Source organism: Calypte anna, chromosome 10 (assembly GCF_003957555.1).
Source record: "Calypte anna isolate BGI_N300 chromosome 10, bCalAnn1_v1.p, whole genome shotgun sequence".
NCBI classification, from domain to species: domain Eukaryota; kingdom Metazoa; phylum Chordata; class Aves; order Apodiformes; family Trochilidae; genus Calypte; species Calypte anna.
This window is the reverse complement of record NC_044256.1, coordinates 2,464,140-2,487,163: the sequence shown is the minus strand read 5'-3', so window position 1 is coordinate 2,487,163 and position 23,024 is coordinate 2,464,140. Positions and strand designations below refer to the sequence as shown.

Genomic DNA, 23,024 nt, shown 5'->3' with positions numbered 1-23,024 from the left:
CCCGGGACCCGCCCGCGGCAGAGCGCGCGCTCCCGCCGTCCCGCGCCGCCTTCCCGGTAAGTGCTGGGCCCCCCCCCCCCCAACCACCCCAACCCCCCCTACCCTAACCCCCCCCCAGTGCCCCCCAACCCAACCCAACCCCCCCCAACTCAACCCAATCCAATCCCCCCAGTTCAACCCAACCCACCCAACCCACCTCAACCCAACCCAACCCAACCAACTCAACCCAACCCAACTCAACCCAACCAACTCAACCCCACCCCAACCCAACCCAACCCAACTCAACTCAACTCAACCCAACCCAACCCAATCCCCCTCTCAGCCCCCCCCAACTCAACTCCCCACAACCCGACCCAAGCCCGTCCCGTTCTGAAGAGCGGATGGGGACGGGCGGACCCGGGGGGATCGGGAGCTCTGGGTCGGGGCGGGGGGGACGGACCCCGCCGGAGGTGGAGCCGCCGCTCGCTTCCCGCTCCCGTCCCGCCGGGTTGGGGCACGGAAACCCCGGGAGCTGTTCCGGGGCGGTGGAATGAATGAGGTTCTCCCACCCGGGGGGGTGTCGGGAAGCCCCGTCGGGTTTTGGGGTGCCGGGGTCCCCTCCTCTTGCTGTGGGAGCTCTCGATGGGCGGGCGGGGTTCTCTGGTTGCCGGTGAGGCAGCGCACCCCGGGCGCTTATAAATCCACCCCGTCTCATCTCATCTTCTTGTGCCCCCCCCGAGGGGAAGGGTTGGAGCCGTTTTCCCTGGGGATGAGCACAGGGACACCTTTTTTTTCCTTCTCCTTTCCTTTTCCTTTCCTTTCCTTCCTTTCCTTTCCTTTCCTTTCCTTTCCTTTCCTTTTCCTTTCCTTTCCTTTCCTTCTTCCTTTCCTTTCCTTTCCTTTCCTTCCTCCTCTCCTCTCCTCTCCTCTCTTCTCCTCTCCTCTCCTCTCCTCTCCTCTCCTCTCCTCTCCTCTCCTCTCCTCTCCTCTCCTCTCCTTTCTTTTCCTTTCCCTTCCCTTCCCTTCCCTTCCCTTCCTTTCCCTTCCTTTCCCATATTCTGCCAGGGGATGGGGGGCTGCATCTCAGTTTTCCATCCCCTTCCTCCCCACAGGTTCCTGACCATGCTCCAAAAAATTAAATTGGGATTAAAAATAATCTCGGGCCGTGCCGGGCACCATCCCGTGGGGGGAGGAGAGGGACAAAGTGGGGGGATCATCCCAGGCACCTCCCAAAGCTGGGACCGATGGGTGTGCAGTTCTTCTCCCCGGACTTTTCACTTCCTCTCAGGTCAGGAGGAGAATTTGGCAGCTTGGTGGGAAAAAGCAGGAGTTTGGCTGCGTGGTGGTAAAGGTTAAATGGGGAACGGGTGACACGGGGTCCCCAGGGCCCTGCTGTGACAGGGAATTTAATTCCTTGGATTTCAGGAGGGTTTGGCCCTCCTGGCTTGTCATTCCCTCTTCCAAGGGACATAATCTTTTTTGTTTGTTAACATCCCAACAAAAGCTCAGAGCTTCAGCTCACGTTGCAGGGATGGGGAAACTGAGTTACAGAAAAGCAGAGAGATCCACTAAGTGCAGAAGGGAGGCTGGGGATGCAGGTGTCCCGTTCCTCTGACACCTCTGAGGTGGGCTGTCATGAAACCTAGGAATTAGAACTTATTTTAGCATCACCAGGAAAAGAGTCCTAGGGATGAGGGTGAGGAGATGAGTCACGGTTTCTCTTGGCCAGGCAGCTGAGCTGTGCCCTGCCACCCTCTCCCTCCCTTCTCAGCTGCCTGGAGTTTAGTGTGGGGCTCCCTCCAGGCTCCTCTGCTTGGGAAAAGGTGAGAGTTGGGGATATGGTTTGAGAGAAAGAGCTGGATGATTTGTTTTCCCCAAAGGAGCCTTGTGCTCAGGAAGGAAGGAGGGGAGATGCTTACATTTCTTGGGGCAGAACCGGGGGTCTCAGTTTCCTTTTCCCACCGTGCCTTAGATTCCCTGGGGGGAGCTGAGTAGAGCCTCAGGGCTGCCATTTCCCTGATCCGGGGGCTTTTAAGGACGCCTGAAGTTGTTCCCTTTTGCATCAGCCTCTGGATGGAGCAGTGGGGCTGTGGGATGACCTGGGGCAGGGACCCAGCAGCAGGGATTTGGCTGCAGGATCTGTGAGTCACACTCCGAGGGGAGGAACGTGGGTCACGAGCTCTTGGCAGGGCCAGGGAGGGATGCTGGGGAAAGAGCCACAGTAGCCAGCAGTGCCGGGCAGCTTGCCCTCACCTCTCCCCACATCGAGCTCCCAGATGCTTGGGTTTTATTCCCTATTTTCTCGGGGGCAGCTTCGCACCGGAGACTTTCCTACTGCGAGCAGGGCTGAGCCTTGCAGCCCTTGAGCTGCTGGTGGAGCCAAGAATCTGCAAATCTGTTTGGTTTTTAGCCAGCTGGGACGCCGGGAGTGAGTTGCCTCCTCTTGGAGGTTGGGGATGTAGCAGCCCCAGGCTGCAGGGAAAAGCTGGGAAAGAGGAACAAAAGGAGAGGAGAAGCAGTGAGGAAGGGAAGAAACTCACGTGTCTTCTCTGGGCCCCAGGCAGCACCTCTGGCACAAGAGCTGCCTCCGGGTCCCTCCTGTCCCCAGCACAGGTCCCGGGGCTGGTGTCACGCTGGAGCCAATCCTCCTCTGTTTGACCACGAGGTGGGTGCTCTGGTGGCCTCCTAGGACCCCCTGCCTCCTGCTGAGCTCCTGCCCTCCTTTGCTCTCTGCCTCTGGCTCCCAGCACTGGCTCAGTGTTTCTTTTTGTTTTTTTTCCCCAGCTCAGGACATTGGTTGGGAGAGTGCTGGCTTCTGCTCCCCTCCCCTGGCTCTGCTGGCACCAAGGATGCTCTGCCTGCTGCTTGCCCTGAGAGTGCTGCCACTCAGCCTGGCAGGTGAGTGAGGGCTTGGGGTTGGAGTGGTCTGTGTGTCCCCACCCTGTGGGAGGTGTCCTGAGTGCCACCTTCATCCTGACAGAGCTGCCTTTGACCTGTGTATCCCAGTGCCCACAAGGTGATTCTCCTGGTTTCATGGGGATCACCCCAGGGGTGTGATGGCTTCTGGGCCACCCTCATCACACGGGTGACCACCTCTCATGTGCTACAGCTGAATAATGAAGCCATGGGAGGACAAAATCCTGACTTACCTGGCTCTGTCCCCATGTGCTGCCCCTCAGCCCAGGAGAGACGTTAGGACCCAATTCTTTCGGGATGCTCAGCAGTGGTTCTGGCCAGGCTGGGGAATGCTCCTCAAACCTGCTGGCATTTGTCATTAGCTGGAGGTGGATGTGATGCTCTCGAGTCTGCCAAGAGCCTGGCAGGCTGCCCGGGTGCTCCTCTGGCCTGTCTGCCCATCTGCAGCCCCTGGCAGGACTGCTCCAGCCTGGCCTCCTTCCTGTGGGTCCTCAGCCTCCCCACTCAGGCTTTTGCTTAATATTTCAGATCCTGCTGCTGTCCTCATCCCCAGGGGGGGTGTTTGCTGTGGGTGGTGGTGCTGAGGTCAGAATATCAAGCAAATCCTTGACCCAGAGCAAGGTTTTTCCCCTTTTCCACTTTGTTTTTGGGTGGTGCTGGGGGTCTGCTCTGGGGGATGTCTCCAGCTCACTGCCAGTGAGCACCCTAGGACTGGCCCCCAGGGTCCTGCAGCCCTGGTGTGGTTGGCATCGTTGCTTGATGTGGGATGTGGCAGGCATGGTGCTGTGGCACAGCTGTTGGCATTGCACCAGAGCACTGGTGCCATCTAGTGCCTGCCAGCCCAGCCATGGCACTCTGGGGGATGTGGGGCTGTGTCCCCACTGCTGTCACCCTTCAACCTGCTCTCCCCATGGGGAGGAAGGGGGCTGCATGTCCCAGGGAGGTGCCAGGTTTGGGTTTCTCTAAGTGGCGTGCAATGCCCCCAGGTTGGTGCAGGATGCCTGAATCTCTGCTGGCAGGAGAGGCTGGGCTGGGCATTGGTGCTGGGGAAGGTCCTGAGATGTCACCCCTCAATTTGGCTAAATGTTTTCTGGGTGGAGAATCCAGGAAGTGCTTTGGCAGGGTCTCACCACCACGTGCATTTGCCCTTGTCACCTCCCCCAGCTGCCATGGAGATCCAGGTCCCGGATGAGCCCGTGGTGGCTCTTTTTGGCAGGGATGCCACCCTCTCCTGTTCCTTCTCCCTCGAGGCCAACTTCAGCCTGGACAATCTGACCCTCATCTGGGAGCTGACAGACACCAAGCACTTGGTCCACAAGTTCTCTGGTGGCCATGACGAGCTGGCAGACCAAGATGGGGGCTATGCCAACAGGACAACCCTCTTCTACGACCAGCTGGCCCAGGGCAACGTCTCCCTGCTCCTCCGGAGTGTGGAGATCTCAGATGAGGGCAGCTTCACCTGCTTCGTCCAGGTCCAGAAACACAGGAAGGCAGCTGTGACCTTGCAGGTGGCAGGTGAGGTGGTGTCCTTGCATGTGTCCTCCAAAGGGAAGGGTTCTCCATCACGCTTTTGGTCCTTCTTGGAGCCTCTTTCTCTCTCCGCCCTTGCCGTGGTCTCCTCAGGAATTCAGCTCTCTGTTAGAGACTGAACAACTACATCATCCCAAAATACTTCTGATGGAGGGTGCAGTCCCTTCCCTGCCGTGGTGAAGTGGCTCTTGGTTGAGAGGCCACCTAGAAGCATGGGCACAAATGAACCAAAGCTGGGGAGGCTTCAGCTGGTTGGCCTTACTGGCTTGAACAGTCTGTCCCAGGGCTTGCCTGACTTCCTTTGGTTGCTCCAATTCCTGTTCCTTCACCTCATGCCATCTCTCCTCTCCCTTGCAGCTCCCTACTCCAAGCCCAGTATGAACCTGGAGCCCAACAAAGACTTGAAGCCAGGAGATCTGGCAGATGTGACTTGCCACGCTTCCCATGGCTATCCCAAAGCCAGTGTCCTCTGGCAGGACAGTCAGGGGAGCAACATCACAGAACATGTCACCACTTCTCAGGTGGCCAATGAGGATGGTCTCTTCGATGTCCACAGTGTCCTTCAGGTGCTGGTGGAACCCAGCAGCACCTACTCATGCTTGGTGCAAAACCCAGTGCTACAGCAGGAGACCCAAGCCTCTGTCACCATCACAGGTGAGCCACCCAGGGACAATGCCAGGGGAGGGAAGGGATGGACTCCGTCTGATGAAGGTGACTGTGGTGGCACTGGGGTTCCTGCTGTGGCCCAGAGCCACCCTGGGGGTGGCTACCCCTTGTCCCAACTCTGCATCTGTCCCCGTGGACCCACAAGCATCCCTCCTCCTTAGCCTCCAGCTTTGCTAGCTGGCCTGTCCCAGTCCATAGCACCCAAGCAGCTGGCACAGGGCATGGTAGTTACCTTCTTAGCACCTGGCCATGGGATGCTCTGGATTTGGGGTTCTCCATCCCAGCTGCACCAGTTCTACTTCAGGAAGAAATCCAGGCTGGAGGTGTTCATCAAGCACCTCCAGCCTCGTGGCTTCACTTTGAGCTCCTCTTCCTGCCCTCCCTGAGCTTTCTATAGACTTGTGCATTAATTAGAGTTTAATTGCCCTTGGTTTGGTACTTACTGGGTTGGGAAGGTGCATCCCTGCTGGAACATAAATTTTTGGCTGGATACACCAAGTTCTTACTGGAAAACCTGTGTGGCTGGTGCTGATTTGGGACAGAAGGGTGGCTTACATGAGGGCTCCCAAGTACCAGAGCAAATGGTCAGCCTTGGGTGACATCTGTGGAGGGGCAGGGCTTGAGACAAGACCTTATCTGAGGAAGAAGCAATGTTCTGGGGAATAATCAGGTTACTGGTGCTCCAGGAGCTGCCCCTCAAACCCTGGTGGTCCCTGCCAGGCCATCCCAGGCCTTGGGGAGGTGGGTCCCATCCTTCCCCACTCTGTGGCTTGAGACGTGAAGGGGTGAAACACCATCTAATTCTTCCCTTGAGCTTCTTACTTTGAAGTTATTAGTGCAGTTATTTAAAGGTTAACAAAGTATTTTAGGGAGTGACTCAACCTGCTGCTTCCCCAGCTGGGTACAGACCCTGCTGGGGGAGGCTGTAATGAGAAGCACTGATGGGTTTACTTGAAAATCCCACCAAAATCCCTCTATGCCACGTGTCCCCCAGTGTCCTCCCCCTGGTGACATTTCCCTGTCCTCCCCCTGCCAGGCCAGCACCTTGCCTTCCCTGCTGCTGCTCTCTGGGTGACAGTGGGGCTGTCCCTCTGTGTCGTGGTCCTGCTTGTCATCCTGGCTTATGTCTGCCAGAAGAAAATCCGACAGAGCTGCGAGGAAGAGGAGGAAAACACAGGTAAGGTGGCAGCTCTTTCAGTCCTGCTTTTCCTCCCACCCCCCCAGCCCATCTCCTCCCTTCACCTGCCCTGCTCTCAACATGCTCTGGAGGGGCTGTTGCCCCCATCCCCCTGGCGTGGCTGGAGCATCCCCTCCTAGAAGGTGCCTCCAGTATTTGTCATCAGGGAAACACCAACTTCCTTGACACATGGAAATAACAAGAGAGGGGATGCTCCGTGCTTGTTTTCTGCATCCTTCTCCTGGTTTGGCTTTTTGGGTTTTTTTTGTTTTTAATTACACAGAGGTTTATGCACATAAAGGGGAAGCTTTATTGCTTTAAATAAGCTGCTGTGCTCCAAAAATGGCTGCAGAAGCAGCTTTGCTGGCGTTTTCCCTATGTTCCCTCTTGCTGCCTCCCCAGATGTTCTCTACCCAAATCCTTTCCCTGCTGACACTGTGCCAGAGGGAATGGGACCTGCTGCCTCCCTTCTGGGGGGTTCCCACATCCCTCCACCTGCCTGCGTGCCTGGCTCCCCCCAGCACAGGGGGATTTCCCCAGCAGATCCCAGGGAATCATCTGCAGGATAAAATAATAAAAATGTGTTGGGTTTGTTTTGGTTTTTTTCCCCCTCTGTAAGTGAGTGTTTTCTCCTCGTTGGGGGATTTATCCTGCTCAGCCATGGCTCCAGGCCAGCTGACCTCAGTCTTTTAGCATCAAGATGTGGCTCCAAGCCTGATGTTTTGCACCAGCAGCCTCACGCCCTCACCAGTGACCTTTTGCTGGGACTCTTGCTCACCCAGGGGCCAGGCCAGTCCCCTGCCTCCCAGCAGGAGCAGCTGGTTTTCCTGCTTTCTGCTGCCTGGGAACAACATCGTGCCAGGTCCTACCCAGGGGGTGCAAAGCTGCCAGGCACCCAGCTGAGGTGACAGCCTGGGAGCCCAGTGGGTGCTGCATGAGGGAGAAGGGGCTTCTTCTTTGCTGACTTCCCACCCTGGGGTGCAGGGTGGGTCCCAGCCACCTCCTTCCCAGTGGCTTGGGAGTGCTCGGTCCCCAGTGGGACCACCAAGGGATGGGGACAGAGGTTGGCTCCAACTGGGGGTGACAATCCAAGGGACAGCCACCAAGGTGGGCAGGGGCACCCAGCAGGTGCTTCACAGGCTCTGGTTTGCTTTTTTGCAGGGACAGAGGAGCAGGATGAAGAGGGGGAAGAGCCCAAGACAGGTGAGTGAGCGAGTGCTGCTGGTGTGTTATATATGGGAGTGCCTTCTAGTGTGTGCCTGTGCCACTGTCCCCCTGCCAGCTGACACCCAGCACCCTCCAGTGATGCTCAGCCCCCCCCATGCTTGCCCAGTGATTAGCTCTACCCTCTTTTTAATTGAAAAAGAAGCATCAAAGAGGTCGATTCTCTGCCCAGTGATTACCTGTGGGCACAGGGGTGCCGGCTGCATCGCTGCCAGGGGATTTAGGAACCAGGGGTTGGTTTGTGGTGGAAATCAGTGGATGCAATTCTTAGCCTGGGTTCCCCAGAATGAGGCTTTTAGCCTCATCCTCTGGGGAGGCTTTTAGCTACCTCTAGGGAGGTGTTTCCCTGCAAGACCCCCCCCCCTTTCCAATCCCTCCCCGGCGCTGAGGCTCTGACCCTGTCCTGTGCTTTGCTTTTTGCAGCCCTGCAGCCCCTGAAGAGCATGGAGAGCAGAGCTGGTGAGTGCCTGCAGCCTTGAGATGAAGATTTCTGGCCAAGCACCTTCTCAGATCTAAGTGCAAAGCATCTGTTGCACTCCCATCATCCATTGTCAGGGTTGGGTTCTTTATTTCCCTCTCTCCCCCATTTGTTTTCTAATTTTTTGGCCCCAGTTTTCAGTCAGATTTCCCCAGAGATAATTGTTTCTCAGCACTTTCCCACTCCCAATTTGGGCTGTGCTTGCTCAGGCCACCATCCCTACCCACCAGCAGTGATAGACTGAGGTGGCTGATGGCTTCAACGTGGTGATTCTTCTCTCATCCTTCCTTTTCTTGGGCACTTTGGGACTGAGAAAAGACTCCTGCCAGCAGCCCAAGTCCTTGCGAGGAATTCCAGCCTTTTTTTTTTTTTTTTTTGGGGTGTTGCCATGGGTTTGGATCCTCACCTTGCAAAGAGAGAGGCACGAGCTTCGTCCCTCCCCATGCAGATTTCCCCAGCAGCAGCCTCTTGCTGGATTTCTGGAGGACTCTGATCAAACTGGGCGTCCCAGTTCCTGATTTCACCTTCCAGGATCTTCTCCCACCCTCCTGGCTGGGTGCTGCCAACCACCCATCACCCAGCCCAGTGATGGGCACCAGCATTTGCCATGCAGCCCTGCTTTTCCCCAACTCATCCCTCTCCCAAGATCTCTATCTTTTAATTTATTTCCTTATTAAAGCAGAGGCACCTCTGCTGCTGGGGAATTACTGCTAATTTAACCCTCCCTTCTTATTAACATCCCAATTTTGTCTCTAATGCCATTCCCCCCACCCCCATAGGCTTATAAAAGCCTTTTCTCCCTTCACATCTTTAAGGAAGCATCAACCAACCCCACTTTTCCTCCTTTTTTTCCTCCCCCTTGTCCTTCTCACCCCTTTGCAAGCTGCTGCACACTGCTCAGCTTCTCAGCCTGTGTGCTTTACCCCCTGGGCCAGACATCCTCCACTTTTTCAGCAGAAACAAAGCTGGAATACTAATATCTAACAGGGTTTGCTGGCTGTGGTGGGGGGTTGCTAGCTAGAGGAAGGAGGGTGGGATAAAAACACCCCTCCATGTGCCTGGTTGTATTTGCCTGAGGCTGGCTGGGAGGGGGAATCCCAGTTTTCCAGGGCCAGGAGAGCCCAGAGCTGCTGGCCACCAAGTACTGACCTGGGAATTATTCTTCTTTTTTCATGTTTTTACCAATTTTAATTTAGTTGCTTATTGCCTTGTTGTTTTTCCTCCCCAGATAACGAGCAAGAGATTGATTGATGGGAGCTGAGACACCCCCAGGCAGTGCCCTGTGCCCTGGACCAGTTTAGGTGTCTCCAGTGGGGACGAGCTCCATGGAGGTCCCATGGGGAGGGCATGGACCTGCTGCCACCCCTTGTCCCAGGCTCTGTCACCCTCCTCCTTTCCCAGCTGTGTCTTTGGGGCACCCTGGGGCTGGAGAGAAGCTACAGCTCTGTATCCCTGGGAAGCCCCCAGGACCCCTGCATCCTTCCTGGGGAGGGGGTGTGCAGTGGGGAGGCTCCTCCTTGTCCATCTCTCCATCCCCACATGGGCTGTGAGCTACTGAGGTCAACTGATCTCCCAAAACTGACCCCCTCTGCGTCACCACAGCTGAGCCAGCCACCTCCCAGGACAAATTTTGGTGCCTTTTCCACAGCCAGAGGCCTCCAGAGGGGTGATGGGCTCAGCAGAGTCCTAGGGAGCGAGCCCAGAACCTGAGGCTTCATAGGAGATGGTGGATGGGACCTACAGGATCCCCAGGCAGAGGGGGACAGAGTTGGTGCTCCTGGCCCTGATGGGTTCCCCACTCTGGGGACTTCCAGAGACAATGATTTTTTTCACACTGTGCCACTGTGGTTCCCACTGGACTTTTTCTTTTTGCCTTAAATGCAAAAACCAACCAAACAAACCCAAAACCATTGGGGTGCTTATTCACTGCCTCAAATTAAGCCAGGGGATTTTTGCCTAGGGGGACCTTGAGGGGAACCTGCTGGCTGGGTGAAGCCCCCACGTCCTCCCTGTGGTGGCCAAACTGGTGCTTTGGGGGCTGAAATTTCGGGGGTTGGGGGTTTTTGCCCCCCTGAGTCCTGGGTGTCCTGATGTGACAGGGTGCCATGTCCCTGGGCCCACTGCCATGGCTGGAGAAGTCCCCTTGATGCCTCTTCTGCTGGTTTTTGTCCTTATTTAAAATCCAGAATCTGAAAGGGATTATTTTTTTTTTCATGTGTGTGTGTGTGTGCCTTGACAAATAAATTTGGGGGTTGTTTCAGACAGGGCTTGAGGTGATCTCCAGGGTTCATCTTTGGCTTCAATGAATTTCAATATTGAAATTCCCCAAGTGAAACCTTCTTGTCCCCTTTCAGCCCAGCCCTGTGTGTCCCTTGGTCCCCCTGCTGCCACTGCAGCACCCTTAGCCATCACCATGGAGAAAACCACCCCAGGGCTGGAGAGGTTCCATGCCCTCATCCTGCCTCTTTATTTTAATACCTCCAAGAGCAGAACCAAGAGCAAAATCCCAATTTATAGAAAAATATGGCTAAAAAGTGAGACAAAAAAAAGGAAAGGGGAAAAAAAAATGAGACAAGAAAAAGGGAAGCGGGCTGGGGAATCAGGGAGGGGGTGGATGGTGATTTCATTTCAGGGGTTTGATCCATGGCCTGAATTAAGCACCAGGGCTATTTTTAATGAGGTGTCAGGAGGTAATATTAATATTAATTGGATCCCAGATGCTGAGCTGGAGGAATGAAGGTCATTACCCACTCCCAGCTCCTTGGTGGGTGGCAGGATAAGTCGTTCCCATGTCCAGGATGTATTTAAGGGTCCTGAGCTGGTGCCAGCATCCCTGAGGCTGTCTCCTCCAACTGGGAGCTTTTTGGGGCATTTTTAAATGGCAAAATGTAGCTTGGGTCATGCAGGGAAGGGAGACAGTGAGGGTGGCAAGGGAGAAAATCATTGTTAAGCTGTGGCAGCCAAGGGAAAATATTGCTTAGGTGGCTCAGGGTGATGAGATGTCCTGAACTGCTTTGGCTCAGGACTGAGCTGCTCCCTGCTGTCCCTGGGAGGATGCACTGTGCTTTGGGGTGGGATAAAGCACCCCAGGAGGAGCTTTGTTGTCCCCAGGTGCCATCTTGCTTTAGTGGCTGTCCAGGAGATGGGTCTTTTGGAAGGAGAAAACCATCCAGCCTCTTCCTCAAGGTCTCCTGAACCCAGCTGGTTCCTGGGTGCTGTGGGCGAGCCCAGGCAGGGTTGGGGCTGGTTGGCCATGATGCCCTGATCCTGCTGGGGTTTTTTTCCCTTCCCCAAAAGCCCCAACATCCTTCTCCACCCATTCCCAGGTAGCAGTGAAGCTGGCAGCAGTGATTTAACAAGGATGTGAAGTGCAGAAGATAACCAAAGGGCTCCAGCATCTCTTGACCTCACTGCAGAGAGAGGGGAGGAGAGATGCTGAGCTTTGTTGCTTCTCCTCTGATGGATTTCATGGGTTAGGTGCTATGGGATGGGACCCAGCGTTGCCCCCAGATCCCCAGTTCTTGGCCTCAAAATTGCCAGGCCTGGCCTGAATTCAGCTGGAAAGCTCTGAGCAACTTGGCTGAGCTGCTTTCTGATTTTAAGGCCACTGCAAACGTAGCATCTGACTTTCCCAGAGGAAGCAGGGACCCAAAGGAGCCTCAGGTCTGAATCTTCTTGCTCTTTGGTGAAGGTGAGGAGCAAAGTCCTGAGGCCATGACTGTGAGCCTGGGGGAAGCTCATCACAGGGAGAGGCAAAAATTGTTTTCTACCACTTAATCGTAGCTTTCCCTGGGAAGAAATGTCCAAAACATGACTTAAATAGGACTAAAAACCCAGGATTTATTGTTCATGACCAATTTTTATTTAATTTCCCTTGTGGTCCCTCCCAGTGCAACAACTGGGATGGAGAAACCACCCAGCTCTGCACCAATTGTTCTCAGGGAATTTGCTCTCTACAGGCAAGTGGGAGCCAAGGTAAAATGTTGGCACACTTAAAAACTTCTTTTTGGCAAAAAAAAAAAAAAAAAATAAGGCCTTGAAAAAGTCTCCACTTGTGCCATTGACCCCAGTACCCAAATCCTTTGGCTGGGGGATGAGAAGAGACATGGAATTCCCGAGGGAACCGTGTGGAATTGGCACTTCCAGAGCCAGTTTCTCCCTCCCAGGACCCGTTTTCCAGAGCCTGATCCCAAGTGGGTTTTCCCCTGCATCTGGTCCCACTAAATCAGAATTAATGGAGGGGTTGAGAGACATCTTCATTAGGGGTTTGGCTTCCCTGCCTGCTTTACCCACCTCATGATTTATCCATCAGCAGTTAAGAGGGACCTGAAGCAGAGAGGAAGCTCAGGGAGTATTTATCTCCCTGCCTCAAGAAGTCGTTTGGGAGAGATTGGAAAGGAAAAGGTGATGCTGCATAAAACACCCTGACCTGGCAGCCAGAAATCCCCTCTGGCCAGGAAAGTGAATGAGTGATGGCATCTTCCCCCTCTGAGCTGATGGGGTTGGCCATAGCATCCATTCCTCAGGGATGGGGAAGGGAGGTCAACGTTGAGAAGAAACTTGAGTGGAAGAGTTCCACGCTCTGGCCCCACAGGGAGGTGGTGGAATCCCCAGCCCTGGGGGTGCAAAGCCGTGGGGATGTGCTAGGGGACACTGGGGGCAGTGGAGTTGGGTTCATGGTTGGCCTCTTAGAGGTTTTTCCACCCAGAATGGCTCCCTGGTGTTTAATGAATGGTGTCTCAGGTATGGAGAAGTTGCTTCAAGGTTGCCAGAGTTTTCAGTTCACTTTTGGACATGGTGTTTATTTGGTATTTTCTCTGGGGAGAAAAAAGCCCCAGGCAGGCCCAGGGAGGAGCCACCTGGGGAGGTGCTGCCAGAGAACTGGGTTTTCTCAGCCCAGGGGGTGAAGTTGGGTATCAAACTGAAAAAAATCCAGGAGGAGACCCATCCCAAAGAGAGGAGAGGATGTTGCTTCCCAAAGCTCCCACCGTGGGACTCGTCCTGCTCCACCAAAGGTGTTCCAAGGGTCGATGCATCCTTTGGCCTTGCTCTTGGAACGGAGGCTCAGTGAAGCCTCCAAGCTCCTGTTGGCCCAGACCACTGCAGCAAAATGGCAATTTTCTCCAGCATTCTTCATTCCTGAAGGAAATCTATGCTTGGAAGACTTCACAGATGGAAAGGGCTGTTCCTTTGGAGCTGTTAAACACAGATCACAGGGATGGATGCAGCACCAGCTGTGGTGTGAGAGCTGGGAGGTGGTTGATGGCTGGTTTGGTTTTTTTTTTCCTACCTATTGATCTCTTTTGTCACCCAGATGAGAAGAAAAGCTGTTCCCTACCCAACACATTCAGGCTTTGAAGGCCAGTGAACTCTCCCATCCCAGTTTCATCCCAGATGCCTGAATTTATTTCTCACCATCCTGCTCCCAGCCCTGTGACCTGCTGACCAATGGCTGGAGCTCTTTAAAGATCTGAGAAACAGTTTTGAGCAGAGAAACTTGGGTGCATCCATCCACTTAGACCCAGTTTTCAGGAGGTTGGGTGAATCAACTTCCAGTTCTGTGTCCTGCTGGGTGGTGGGGCTGCAGGCATCAGCTCCCGTCCTCCCAGCTGCCTTTGGAATCCCCACCAGCAAACCCAGCCTGTGGGGTAAAAGACACCAAGCTAGGGCAGGGATGAGCTGGGTTTGGAGGTGCCCCACTGCTTGCTGAATTAATAAAAGAAAGGCTGCTGCTGGAGAGGTTTTTCCTGTTGCATCATTTATTCATCACTCAGAAAACCATCAGGGGCAAGGCTGGGACAGGAGGAGGATGCCAGAGAAGGATGACATGTGCCTGGGGCCAGCAGGGCAAGGAGATCCCAGCAGGACTTTGGGTGTACCCCCTGCTCATCCTGCAGTCTCCCCAAAAAGCAAAGGGTCTCCCCCCACCCCACCCCAAAGCCACCCCCAGCTCCTTGACCAAGAGGAAGATGCTTCAGCCAGAAACCCCACACCATCAAGACAACCTTTTAGGTTTTTTAGGTTTAGGGTTTTTAACCCTCCTGGCTGCACCACTGAGGAGCAAAAGGTGCCCAGGGCATCACTCCTGTTTTGGGGAGAGCCCCTCAGCAGGCCCTGCCCCTGCTGGAAGCCCCTCTGGGTGCGTCCCAACCTCTCCATCCAGCTCCTGGGGGGTTGTTTAGTCATCACACCCTCCACACAAGCAGCTGTGCTAATTAGCATAATTAACATGTGAGGGCCAATTAATGCCTTGATTACGCCTGCCATTCACTTCTCAGCTGCTGTGATGGGAAGATCAGCTTTTGTACCTCTGCTTTCTCTGCACATGAGTCAGTTCTGGTGCCTCCAGTACTCAGCACACGATTTCCCAGAGCAGATCCCCAGGAATCTGAGTGTGAAACCCCCCCAGATTGCCAGGACAGCCAGGCCAGAGCCCAGGTGGCTTTTCCAGTAGGAAGTCCTCTCCATTCCTAAATGCTCCACTTCAAGTGGTGCTTCAGGATCTGAGTTTTGGGGAACTGCTGCTGCTGGGGGGAGATGAGTGCAGGAAAGCTTGTGGGGACCTGACTGAGCCCTCTCATGTTGGTGGCCAAAATGACCTTTGAGGTGGCAGAGGCTGATGCCAACCCCCAGAGGCCAGACAGAAGGACATGTCCTCCTGGAGGACATACCCCTGCAGGGCAGTTTCCAGGGAAATTCATCCTCCATGCCCCAAGAGGTGGTCCAGCTGGGTCCCATTATCCTCAGCTGCTCCTGGCTGGGTGGGGGCCCTGCCTGCAGCCCCAGGTGTGCCCTACCTGAGCTGGGAGAGCTGCTATAAAAGGTTCCTGAGCAACAGCCTCTCCATGAGCTGGTTCTTTTGGGGTCAGGATGGGGTCTGGAGGCAGTTTGGGTGTTGTGCTCTTCCCCTGGCTGCTGGCTGGAGTGATGTCTTACAGCCCCTGGGGTGTCTCTCAAAGGGATTCAGGGGTTTTGAGGGGTCGGGGAGACTCCTCTTGGAGTTGGCTTCAGGTGCCTTCCTTTTCCCAGCCCTGGGCGTGGGTGGATATTTCCCAGCTCCAGGCTGCAGCCCCTCTGCACCCCGTGGCTGTGCAGTGCCAGGAGGCTCAGGTGATGGTCACGGTCCACAGGGACCTTTTTGGGACAGGCCATTTGGTCAGGGCTGCAGACCTGAGCCTGGGCTCAGCTGCTTGCCTGCCCGTGGCCCAAGATGCTGCTGAGAACACTGTCACCTTCCTGGCTGGGCTGCATGAGTGTGGCAGCACTCTGGAGGTGAGGTGGGACACCAGGGTGAGGGGCTGCTCCCTCTCTGGGGATGGAGGACCTTGTCTGGGCTTGGAGCAGCTCTGGGTGGGGGGTAAATGGGGATTACTGTGGGGTATTGGGCTCTCATGCTGCTGAATTTGCTGAATTCATCTTGGCAAAGGTCTTAGAAATGATCTGGTGACGGTGATGCCAGGGTTTGAGGTGAGGAGGGGCAGCACCTCTCCTGTGGGAGGTGGTATGGCCATAGCTGAGCTGACTTTTGGAGTATGGGGACTGTCCCCAAGCCCTAGGTGAGGTGAAGGGAGGGAAAGGGGCTTGCTGCCCTCCTCAGCAGGAGAGCAGAAGGGCTGCCTGGAGCTGGTGTGCCACAGGTAACCCCCTGGGGGTAGGACTGGTTTGTTTTACAGCCTCATCAGCTCTCCCAAATGTCCCTTCCAGCTGACCCCAGACTCCTTGATCTACAAAACAAGTTTGTCCTACAAACCTACTCCTTCTGGCAACCTGGTCATTGTGAGGACCAATGCAGCAGTGGTTCCTATCGAGTGTCACTATCCCAGGTGAGCGCCTGGGGGCTGCTTCTCTGCTCCTATGGACCTGAAGAAATGGTGGCATCTTTGGGATCTTTAACATCCTTATCTTCCATTTAGGAAGAGCAACGTGAGCAGTAAGGCCATCCAGCCCACCTGGGCTCCCTTCCACTCCACGCTGTCAGCTGAGGAGAAGCTGATGTTCTCCCTGCGCCTGATGAATGGTGGGTACAGACCTGGCAGCCCCAATTCCCTCAGCTCCTTGCTCCTGCCAGCCCTTGGCCACATGCTGAGGGCCCAAACAGCCATAATCTATCCAAAAACCCCCAAATGTGGCAGAAGTGACCTGGGTCTCAGTTCAGAGGTCCCTCGTGCAAGGTGTTCTTCTCCCCCTGAGCTGTGACTTTGACTTTGCCTTCCAGATGATTGGAGCACTGAGAGACTCTCCAATGGCTTCCAGCTGGGTGAAAGGCTCCACATCCAGGCTGATGTTGCTTCTGGGGGCCATGTACCCCTCAGGCTTTTTGTGGATGACTGTGTTGCTACTCTGAGCCCAGACAGGAGCTCCTCTCCCCGATACTCCCTGATCAGCCTCAGTGGGTAAGGGATGCTCTCTCTGCTCCCTGGGGTGGGCCTGGTGTAGCTGGCTGGGATGTCCCTGATCTCTGCCTCTTGCCCAGGTGCTTGGTGGATGGGAGATCAGATGACAGCACTTCAGCCTTCATCTCTCCAAGGCCAAGGCAGGAAACCCTGCAGTTTGTGGTTGATGCGTTCAAGTTTGCAGGAGATGACAGAAACCTGGTGAGATGTGGTGCCCACCCCTCTTCCTTCAGTGCCCTCAAAGCTCAGGAACAAATTTATTAACCTTGGATGTTGGTTTCATTTCTCTTCCAGATCTACATCACCTGCCACCTGAAGGTCTCCCCAGCTGACCAAGCCCCAGGTCCATTGAACAAGGCTTGTTCCTTCAACAGAGCCAGCAGCCTGTGAGGAGCTGGGGTAGGGAGGGAGGGAGGGGGCCCAGCCTGGAGCAGAGCTTTACAGGTAATTCTCTTTTCAGCTGGGCTCCTGTGGAAGGTACCGGGGACATCTGCAGCTGCTGTGAGACAGGCAACTGTCTGACCTCTGCAGGATACTCCTGGAGAATGAATCCTGCAGCCCGATGGACAGGGAGGCGTCTGAAAAGAGGGGTCCCTTCCAAGCATGGTAAGGCTTTGGGGCCCAAAATCTCAGTCCACCTCTTGTGGTGACCAAGGTGCTGCAAGATCTTCAGCAAATGCATCTTAAGATTCATCTTGCCTTCAAAGTCCTTGAGTATGAATCATGTGTCCTGTGTAAAGCTACTGGAAACTCCTGGGGGGCCACCCTGAGATCCAGGCTGAGCAGGAGCTGCCTCAGCTGAGCTCCATCTCTTCTCTAGGTGGGCCTCTGAGGGCAACTGAGGCTGAAGTCTCTGTTGGACCACTGTTAATTCTTGATCCAGCTCGGGGATTACAGAGTTCCTTGGGAGGTCTGGCCCCAGCACAGGAGACCTTGCAGGGTATGTGTGCCTTCTGCTGCACCTTCACTTCTCCGCTGAAGGGGATTCCAGGTTCACCTCTTCATGAAGCCTCCAGGGGTTCACTCCTGGGCAGAGAGCTTCTAGGATAATCCCCAAAAGGTGGTCTGGTGGGGACTTCTTAAAGTTCAGATGGAAAGCCATTAAATGTCTGCTAAGTGACTCCTGTCCCTTACAGGTGCTGCTGAAGGGCTTCCTCTGCTGGTCCCAGTTGCCCTGCTGGTGGTGGCCACTCTGCTGACTTTAACTGCCCTTGGGCTGGTTTTTGTGTGCCAAAAGTGTAGCTGTCTTCCTGGAGTGTCATTGTAACTCCCTGACACTAATAAAGAGAAATATTTGTCTCTCCTCATCCCCTGTGAGGAGGGAGATGCTCTGAGATGGGAGACAGGGCTTTGCTTCTGCAGCCTCTGCCAGGTAAAACACCTCCAGGGGTGACCTCAGCTCCTTGGGAAGCCACCAAAGAACCAGTGGTGGGACCAAAGATGCCTGGACAGCTGCTGCTGCCTGAAAGCACCTCCCAAGCCACAGCAGTTGGAGGGGGAAGGTGCTTCTCTGCAAGAGAGGACTTTCCACATGCTCAGGGCTGCTGTTGGGGCTCAGCCCACAGCTCTGGGCTTCACAGGTGATGCTTTGCCTTGACAGCAAGGAATCCTAAATACTGCCTGCAAGAAAGGGCTGGCTCCTACATTTCAGGCAAATGTAAACTGAGAGGTGCCAGATGGGTTCCTGGCTCTAGGAGTCCTGATTGCTGCTCACAGGCAGGGGTGATGCTGGAGAACCTGAGTCAATATGCAGAAGGTGGGCCTTAAATTTTGTTTTTGATTGTGGCTTTCCATCCTATGCAATGTGGGTTTGTCCTGATCCCTTGGGTCAGGCTGCTGAAGGCTTGAGGTGTCTTGTGCCTGGGGGAATTCAAGCTGGGGGTGAGCTCTTGGTGTCTCAGCTCCTTGGGGGGGAGGGGGGGTGAGTTTAAACACCAGCTCTATTTCCCAGGCTCTTGAGTAATGCAGATGTTCCTCAGAAGTGGTTTGCTTGCCCTGGGCTGCAGGGGACACCCTGAGAGCAGCTCTCACCCCCAGGCCAAGCTGGAGGCTGCAGAATTCCCTCATCCCATGGCTGGGTGCTTGGAGGTGCTGCCTGGTGGTGATCTTTGGGATCATCTTCATTGTGCCAGGTGACCAGGGTGTCTTGGTCTAAGCCTTGGCATTCTGCTGGTGGAGTTTTCCCTGTGAAGGGGTTTCCTGAGTACCTGTCTATTGGAAATAACCTCCATTTCCCTTGTGCAGACCTTGAGAAGGAGCCAAAAAGGAAAATTTTGGGAGTTTATTACCATCTAAGATTAAAAAAAAAGCCTTTCTCTAAGAAGCTGGAGTTAACTCCCTTCTCATTCTTGCTGCCAGTAAAAACTCATGGTGGTGTAGATGGGGACAAAGGAGCAAAAGCCATTTGAAAACATCCCCAGTAAATTAAAGTTTTGCTGTATTTGCCCAGATAATTCAGTGTAATTCCCAGCTAATGAATTAATGCACCACTTCTTGTTCATTATAGCTTCCCTAATTTGATTGGAGCTCTAAGGGCTAGCTAGCTTCATTGCCAGCAAATATTAATATAATAAAGAGTTTTATTGGAGTTCTTCGTTCCCAGCCAGCTTTGTACCCTGGGGTATCCTGTGCTGGGAGGAAGAGGAGGGTCAGAGGTTTCAGGGAAACCCATCAGCTGCTCCTGGGCAATCTCCAGGTGGCCACATCCAAGGGCTACAGGGTCACCCCATCCTTAGTCACATCCCAGCCCTAAATGGAGGAGAACAAGGAGCTAAATAAAAAGATGTCTGGGGTATTAAACACCTCATCAACTGAGGGCTCAGGGGTGGAGCAAGGAGAGCAGCTCCCCCCACAGCCCCACCTTAGTTTATCCAGAAATAGAGTTTATTCTTTAATAAAAAACTTGGAGGAAAAGTAAGAAAAAAGCAGAGCACTGGTGACACTTGGCACCCAAGTGGCTTTGGGTGTGCAGGGGACAATTCTGCTCTGCAGCCCCTTGTGTTTTTGCCTTTCAATTTTATTTCCTCCCTTGCATTTGCTCTGGCCAAGGCTGAGGTGAGGAGGGAGGGGGGGGATGTGTAGTCCCAAGGAGCCTTCCCCCCCCCTCCTGCTTGTGGGGTCAGGAGGGAGCAGACAGCTCTGCCTCAATCCTATTCCTTGATGCAAATGGCTTCATGCATAATTGAAGCTCAGTGTTGCTTACACTGAGTAATCATCCCTACTCGAGCTGAGCTGGGGAGGGAGAGCTTGCTTCTTGCAAGCCTCTTATTTTTATTGTTGTTTTTCTCCCCAAAGTGTCTCTGAAGTGCTGGGGGAGCAGGTTTTTCCCACCCTCTATCTGGTGCTTGCTGGAGCCTGAGCTTCAGAAGTGACCCAGGGCTGATGAACCATGGGTGGCATCCCATGCTCCTGCATCCAACCAGGGGGGATAGAATTATATTTTTATATTTTTTTTTTTGCAGCTGTGGGAGCTCGTTGGGATGAGTTTTAACCCCAAACTGAGCTGGGGATGTCATTCCCTCACTCCAGCTCACCCCAACCTCAACTTGAAGCATTCTGGGACTTTGAGAACAGATTCCAATGAACACCTTGGGTTCCACCTGGCTCAGGTGGCCTTGGGGACAGAGCTCTGCTCCTTGGGGCATGGCAGGACCTACCAGCAGTGCTGCTTATTATGGGCTGGTGCCACAGCCTTTGATTTTTTTTCTCTCTTGTCTTTGTGGTTTGGTGGGTTTGTTTTTTTTTTTTTTTCCTCCCCTTTCAAAGAGCTTTAGCGTTTTAATTATTTATTTGGAGCGTGATTAATGTTTTGCCTGACGCTGTTCTGCCAGGGGAGCCCCGGTACATTTTGGTTTAGTGAGAGCTAATTAAGAAGTCCCATCAAGCATGTCATCCCTTGTCTTACAAGTCCCCCCAGGGCTCCTCCAGCAGGGCTGGGTTACAAAAAGGCAAAGCTGGAACCCAGGGCTCTGGGGTGCTTCTGGAGGGTGCCCCCTTCCAAACTGGGGGGGTTGTTCCAGCCAAGCACCCTTGTCCTGGGGGGTCAAGGCAAGATCCAGAGGCTGCTGCCTCCAGGAGATGGAGATACAAAGGGATTTTTGTCTCAAATTCGCCTTTTCTGGGTGGATTTTAGGGGGCTGATGCTCTCAGGCTGGAGCTGCTGCGTCCCCGTGTGTCCCCCCCCGAAGCAGGGTGTGATGACATCATTGCCCCCGCATGTGACGTCACACGGCGGCAGGGGTGGCTGGAGAGGGGCAGCAGGGCGCGTGGCGTGTGGCATCCGTGTGTTCCCACTGCCACCCAGTGGTGGGAGAGCACCCAGCAGAGCCCGTGGGGTGAGGGGGGGTCATGTCCCTGTGCCAGGGGGGCTGAGCCGTGGGCACGGCGGCCACGGGAGGAGTGGGTGGTGGAGCAGGCAGAGCCCCTCACCCCAGCTCTGGCCTCCTGTGTCTGGCATTAGGGGGGTCAAATGCCCCACACTCTGGGGGTGCCAGGAGCCCAGGGAAGCTCAGCCTGGGGTTGCAGGTCCCTGCTCAAGCTTTGTTGCTCCCCAGCAGAGGTGCTGCCCGCAGCCTCCTTCTCACCTTGCCTTGGACCTGCTGCATCCTCCCCACCTTGCCTGAGCTTTTCCCCTCCACACCCTTCTTTTTTCCCCCTCCACACCCTTCTTTTTTCCCCTCCACACCCTTCTTTTTTCCCCTCCACACCCTTCTTTTTTCCCCTCCACACCCTTCTTTTTCCCCCCTCTTTCCCCCTCTTCCCCCCTTTTTCCCTCCTTTCTTTTTTTCCCCCTTTTCCCCCTTTCTTTTCCCCCCCTTCCCCCCCTTTCTTTTTCCCCCTTCCCCCCCTTTCTTTTTGCCCCCTTTCTTTCTTTTTGCCCCCTTCCCACCCTTTCTTTCTTTTTCCCCCCTTCCCACCCTTTCTTACTTTTCCCCCTCGCCCTCTTGCTGAGGGTGGGGTGAAGGCTCCTTTCAGCTGCTGGGTATCCATCCCACCTCTCCATGTTTATTATTCCCTCCTCCTGGCAGAGCAGGAGGGTCCCTCCAGCTGACACAGCTCCATCCTTGGGTATCAGCCCTGGAGGAGGTTGGAGCTCACCCCTCTGTCTAGGAGCAGGGGGAAGCTGCAGCCATCATCCTACACTCTGGAGGCCTCCAGCAAGCTGTGAAATTACCAATTGGCAAGCACCAAGTGCAAATGAGGATTAATTAGCATTCCAGAGCCACGAGCACCCCTCTCAGCCCCATGTCTGTCTGGGCTGGGCTTATCCATCTCCAACACATGGCTGCCAGGAGGGCTTGGCTGGCAGAGCCTGGAGAGGAGCAGGGGAGAAGAGGCTCTGGGTAGGGTGTGGGTGTCAAGTTGCAGCAGAGGGAACTCCATAAACTGGGCTGAGGCTCTCAGTGTCCTGATTTGTAGCTCAGGGGGAGCCTTGAACCCCTGATTCTCCTCTGCTGGGAGTCCCCTGGGCTAGGGAGGCAAAGGGCTGCAGGAGAGGGTTGGGGCTGGGCATGGGTTTGGGGTGCTGTGTGCAGCAGGGATGCACTCAGCTGCCTGCAAACCTCCTTGCCTCCTCATCTTTTTATTTATTTATTATTTTTTTGTGAGGAGATAAGAGCCATCAGTGAGTTATCCAGCTCTGAGGCTGGAGATAAGCAGAGATGGGGAGAAGGTGACCCTCAGCTTGCTTCACCGTGGAGCAAAACCAAGCTGGGGAATACAGATGTTGGGGATCAGCTTTTTGGGGACGATTCTTTTCTCCCAGTGGAGTTTGATCCTCCTGCCTGGAGAGGTGAGGATGAGGAGGCTTTGGTGAGCCCCTGGCAGGTGGATGTGGATGTTTCCAGTTCCAGAAGGTTGGAAGGGGAGGCTGAAGGCTCCTCTTGCAGCTCCAAAGAAGCCTCTTGGCACCAAGCCCCTCTCCATCACTTGCAGTATTTCAGCTGTGGAAAAATGAGGAACAAAGGAAACAAGATGCTGTACATGAGCTGAGGCAGGAGGCACAGCCCCTCCCTCCTAAACCAAAACATTTATCTTCCAGCCTACCCCAAGCTGCAGCTAAAATCCAGGGATGTTTTCCCAGCTGATTGGAGCCTGGTCCCAGGCCAGGCTGTGAAAAATAAAGCCCAGCTCTGTGGGGGGAGAGCAAATCAGAAGAGATTTGGGTAAAGCTGATGCAGCTGTGTATGGGGGCAATTTAGAGTTTGGCTTCCTGGGTGTTGAGGGCAGCCACCCATGGGTGCAGTCTGGGCTCCTCTTCCCTGGAGAACCAACCTTCCCAAAGCACAGCCCTGAACTGGAGCTCTTCCTTAGGCTTGAAAATCTCCCCCTTCTCCACTTGGCTGCTTTTCATGGCAGTGAGCTCAGAAGTGAAGTCCCCAGGCAGTCGGGGTCTATTTTCAGCCCTTGCTGAAGAGAGCTGGAGTGAGACAGCTGATCCTGAGGTGGGGATGTGGACAACTTTCCAGAGGGATTTGGTGTGTCAGAGGGATTGGGTGATCTCAGAAGAGTTCCTTCAAAACACAGAGCTCAGCAGAGTCTCTCATAATTCAGGTCAACCCAAATAGGAGCTGAGGGGTGGGTCAGAGCTGGAGGAGTCAAAGGAGAAGCTGAAATTCTGCTTTAAACTCCATCAAGCCCTGGCTTCAGGCAAAGCAGCCAC

General features: G+C 54.5%; 2 protein-coding genes across 3 annotated transcripts; both read left to right on the top strand.

Annotated features, from left to right (window-relative positions):
* Positions 1-9,815, top strand: CD276 (CD276 molecule). Of its 2 annotated transcripts, none has more exons than XM_030457233.1 (8): positions 1-56; positions 2,764-2,877; positions 4,060-4,410; positions 4,783-5,079; positions 6,128-6,268; positions 7,430-7,471; positions 7,916-7,951; positions 9,199-9,815. In XM_030457233.1, exons 2-8 carry the CDS (start codon positions 2,829-2,831, stop codon positions 9,219-9,221), a joined length of 939 nt encoding a protein of 312 aa, XP_030313093.1. In that variant the 5' UTR covers positions 1-56; positions 2,764-2,828; the 3' UTR covers positions 9,222-9,815. The 2 variants fall into 2 exon arrangements, with proteins under 2 accessions (XP_030313093.1, XP_030313094.1); XM_030457234.1 differs by lacking the exon at positions 1-56 and adding an exon at positions 2,546-2,644.
* A 5,025-nt stretch (positions 9,816-14,840) lies between these two features.
* Positions 14,841-17,630, top strand: LOC103529825 (zona pellucida sperm-binding protein 3). Its single transcript, XM_008495318.2, has 9 exons — positions 14,841-15,242; positions 15,675-15,793; positions 15,884-15,987; positions 16,186-16,363; positions 16,444-16,564; positions 16,658-16,749; positions 16,824-16,969; positions 17,184-17,303; positions 17,500-17,630. The coding sequence occupies exons 1-9, from the start codon at positions 14,841-14,843 to the stop codon at positions 17,628-17,630; spliced, it is 1,413 nt and encodes a 470-aa protein (XP_008493540.2).
* Positions 17,631-23,024: the final 5,394 nt, after the last annotated feature.

Coding starts and splice junctions, on each gene's coding strand:
- CD276 (XM_030457233.1), top strand. CDS start 2,829: ATGCTCTGCCTGCTGCTTGCCCTGAGAGTGCTGCCACTCAGCCTGGCA. Junction 5,080..6,127: donor AGCCTCTGTCACCATCACAG/GTGAGCCACCCA, acceptor TCCCCCTGCCAG/GCCAGCACCTTGCCTTCCCT. Junction 6,269..7,429: donor GGAAGAGGAGGAAAACACAG/GTAAGGTGGCAG, acceptor GCTTTTTTGCAG/GGACAGAGGAGCAGGATGAA.
- LOC103529825 (XM_008495318.2), top strand. CDS start 14,841: ATGGGGTCTGGAGGCAGTTTGGGTGTTGTGCTCTTCCCCTGGCTGCTG. Junction 15,243..15,674: donor AGTGTGGCAGCACTCTGGAG/GTGAGGTGGGAC, acceptor TGTCCCTTCCAG/CTGACCCCAGACTCCTTGAT. Junction 16,970..17,183: donor AGGGGTCCCTTCCAAGCATG/GTAAGGCTTTGG, acceptor TCTCTTCTCTAG/GTGGGCCTCTGAGGGCAACT.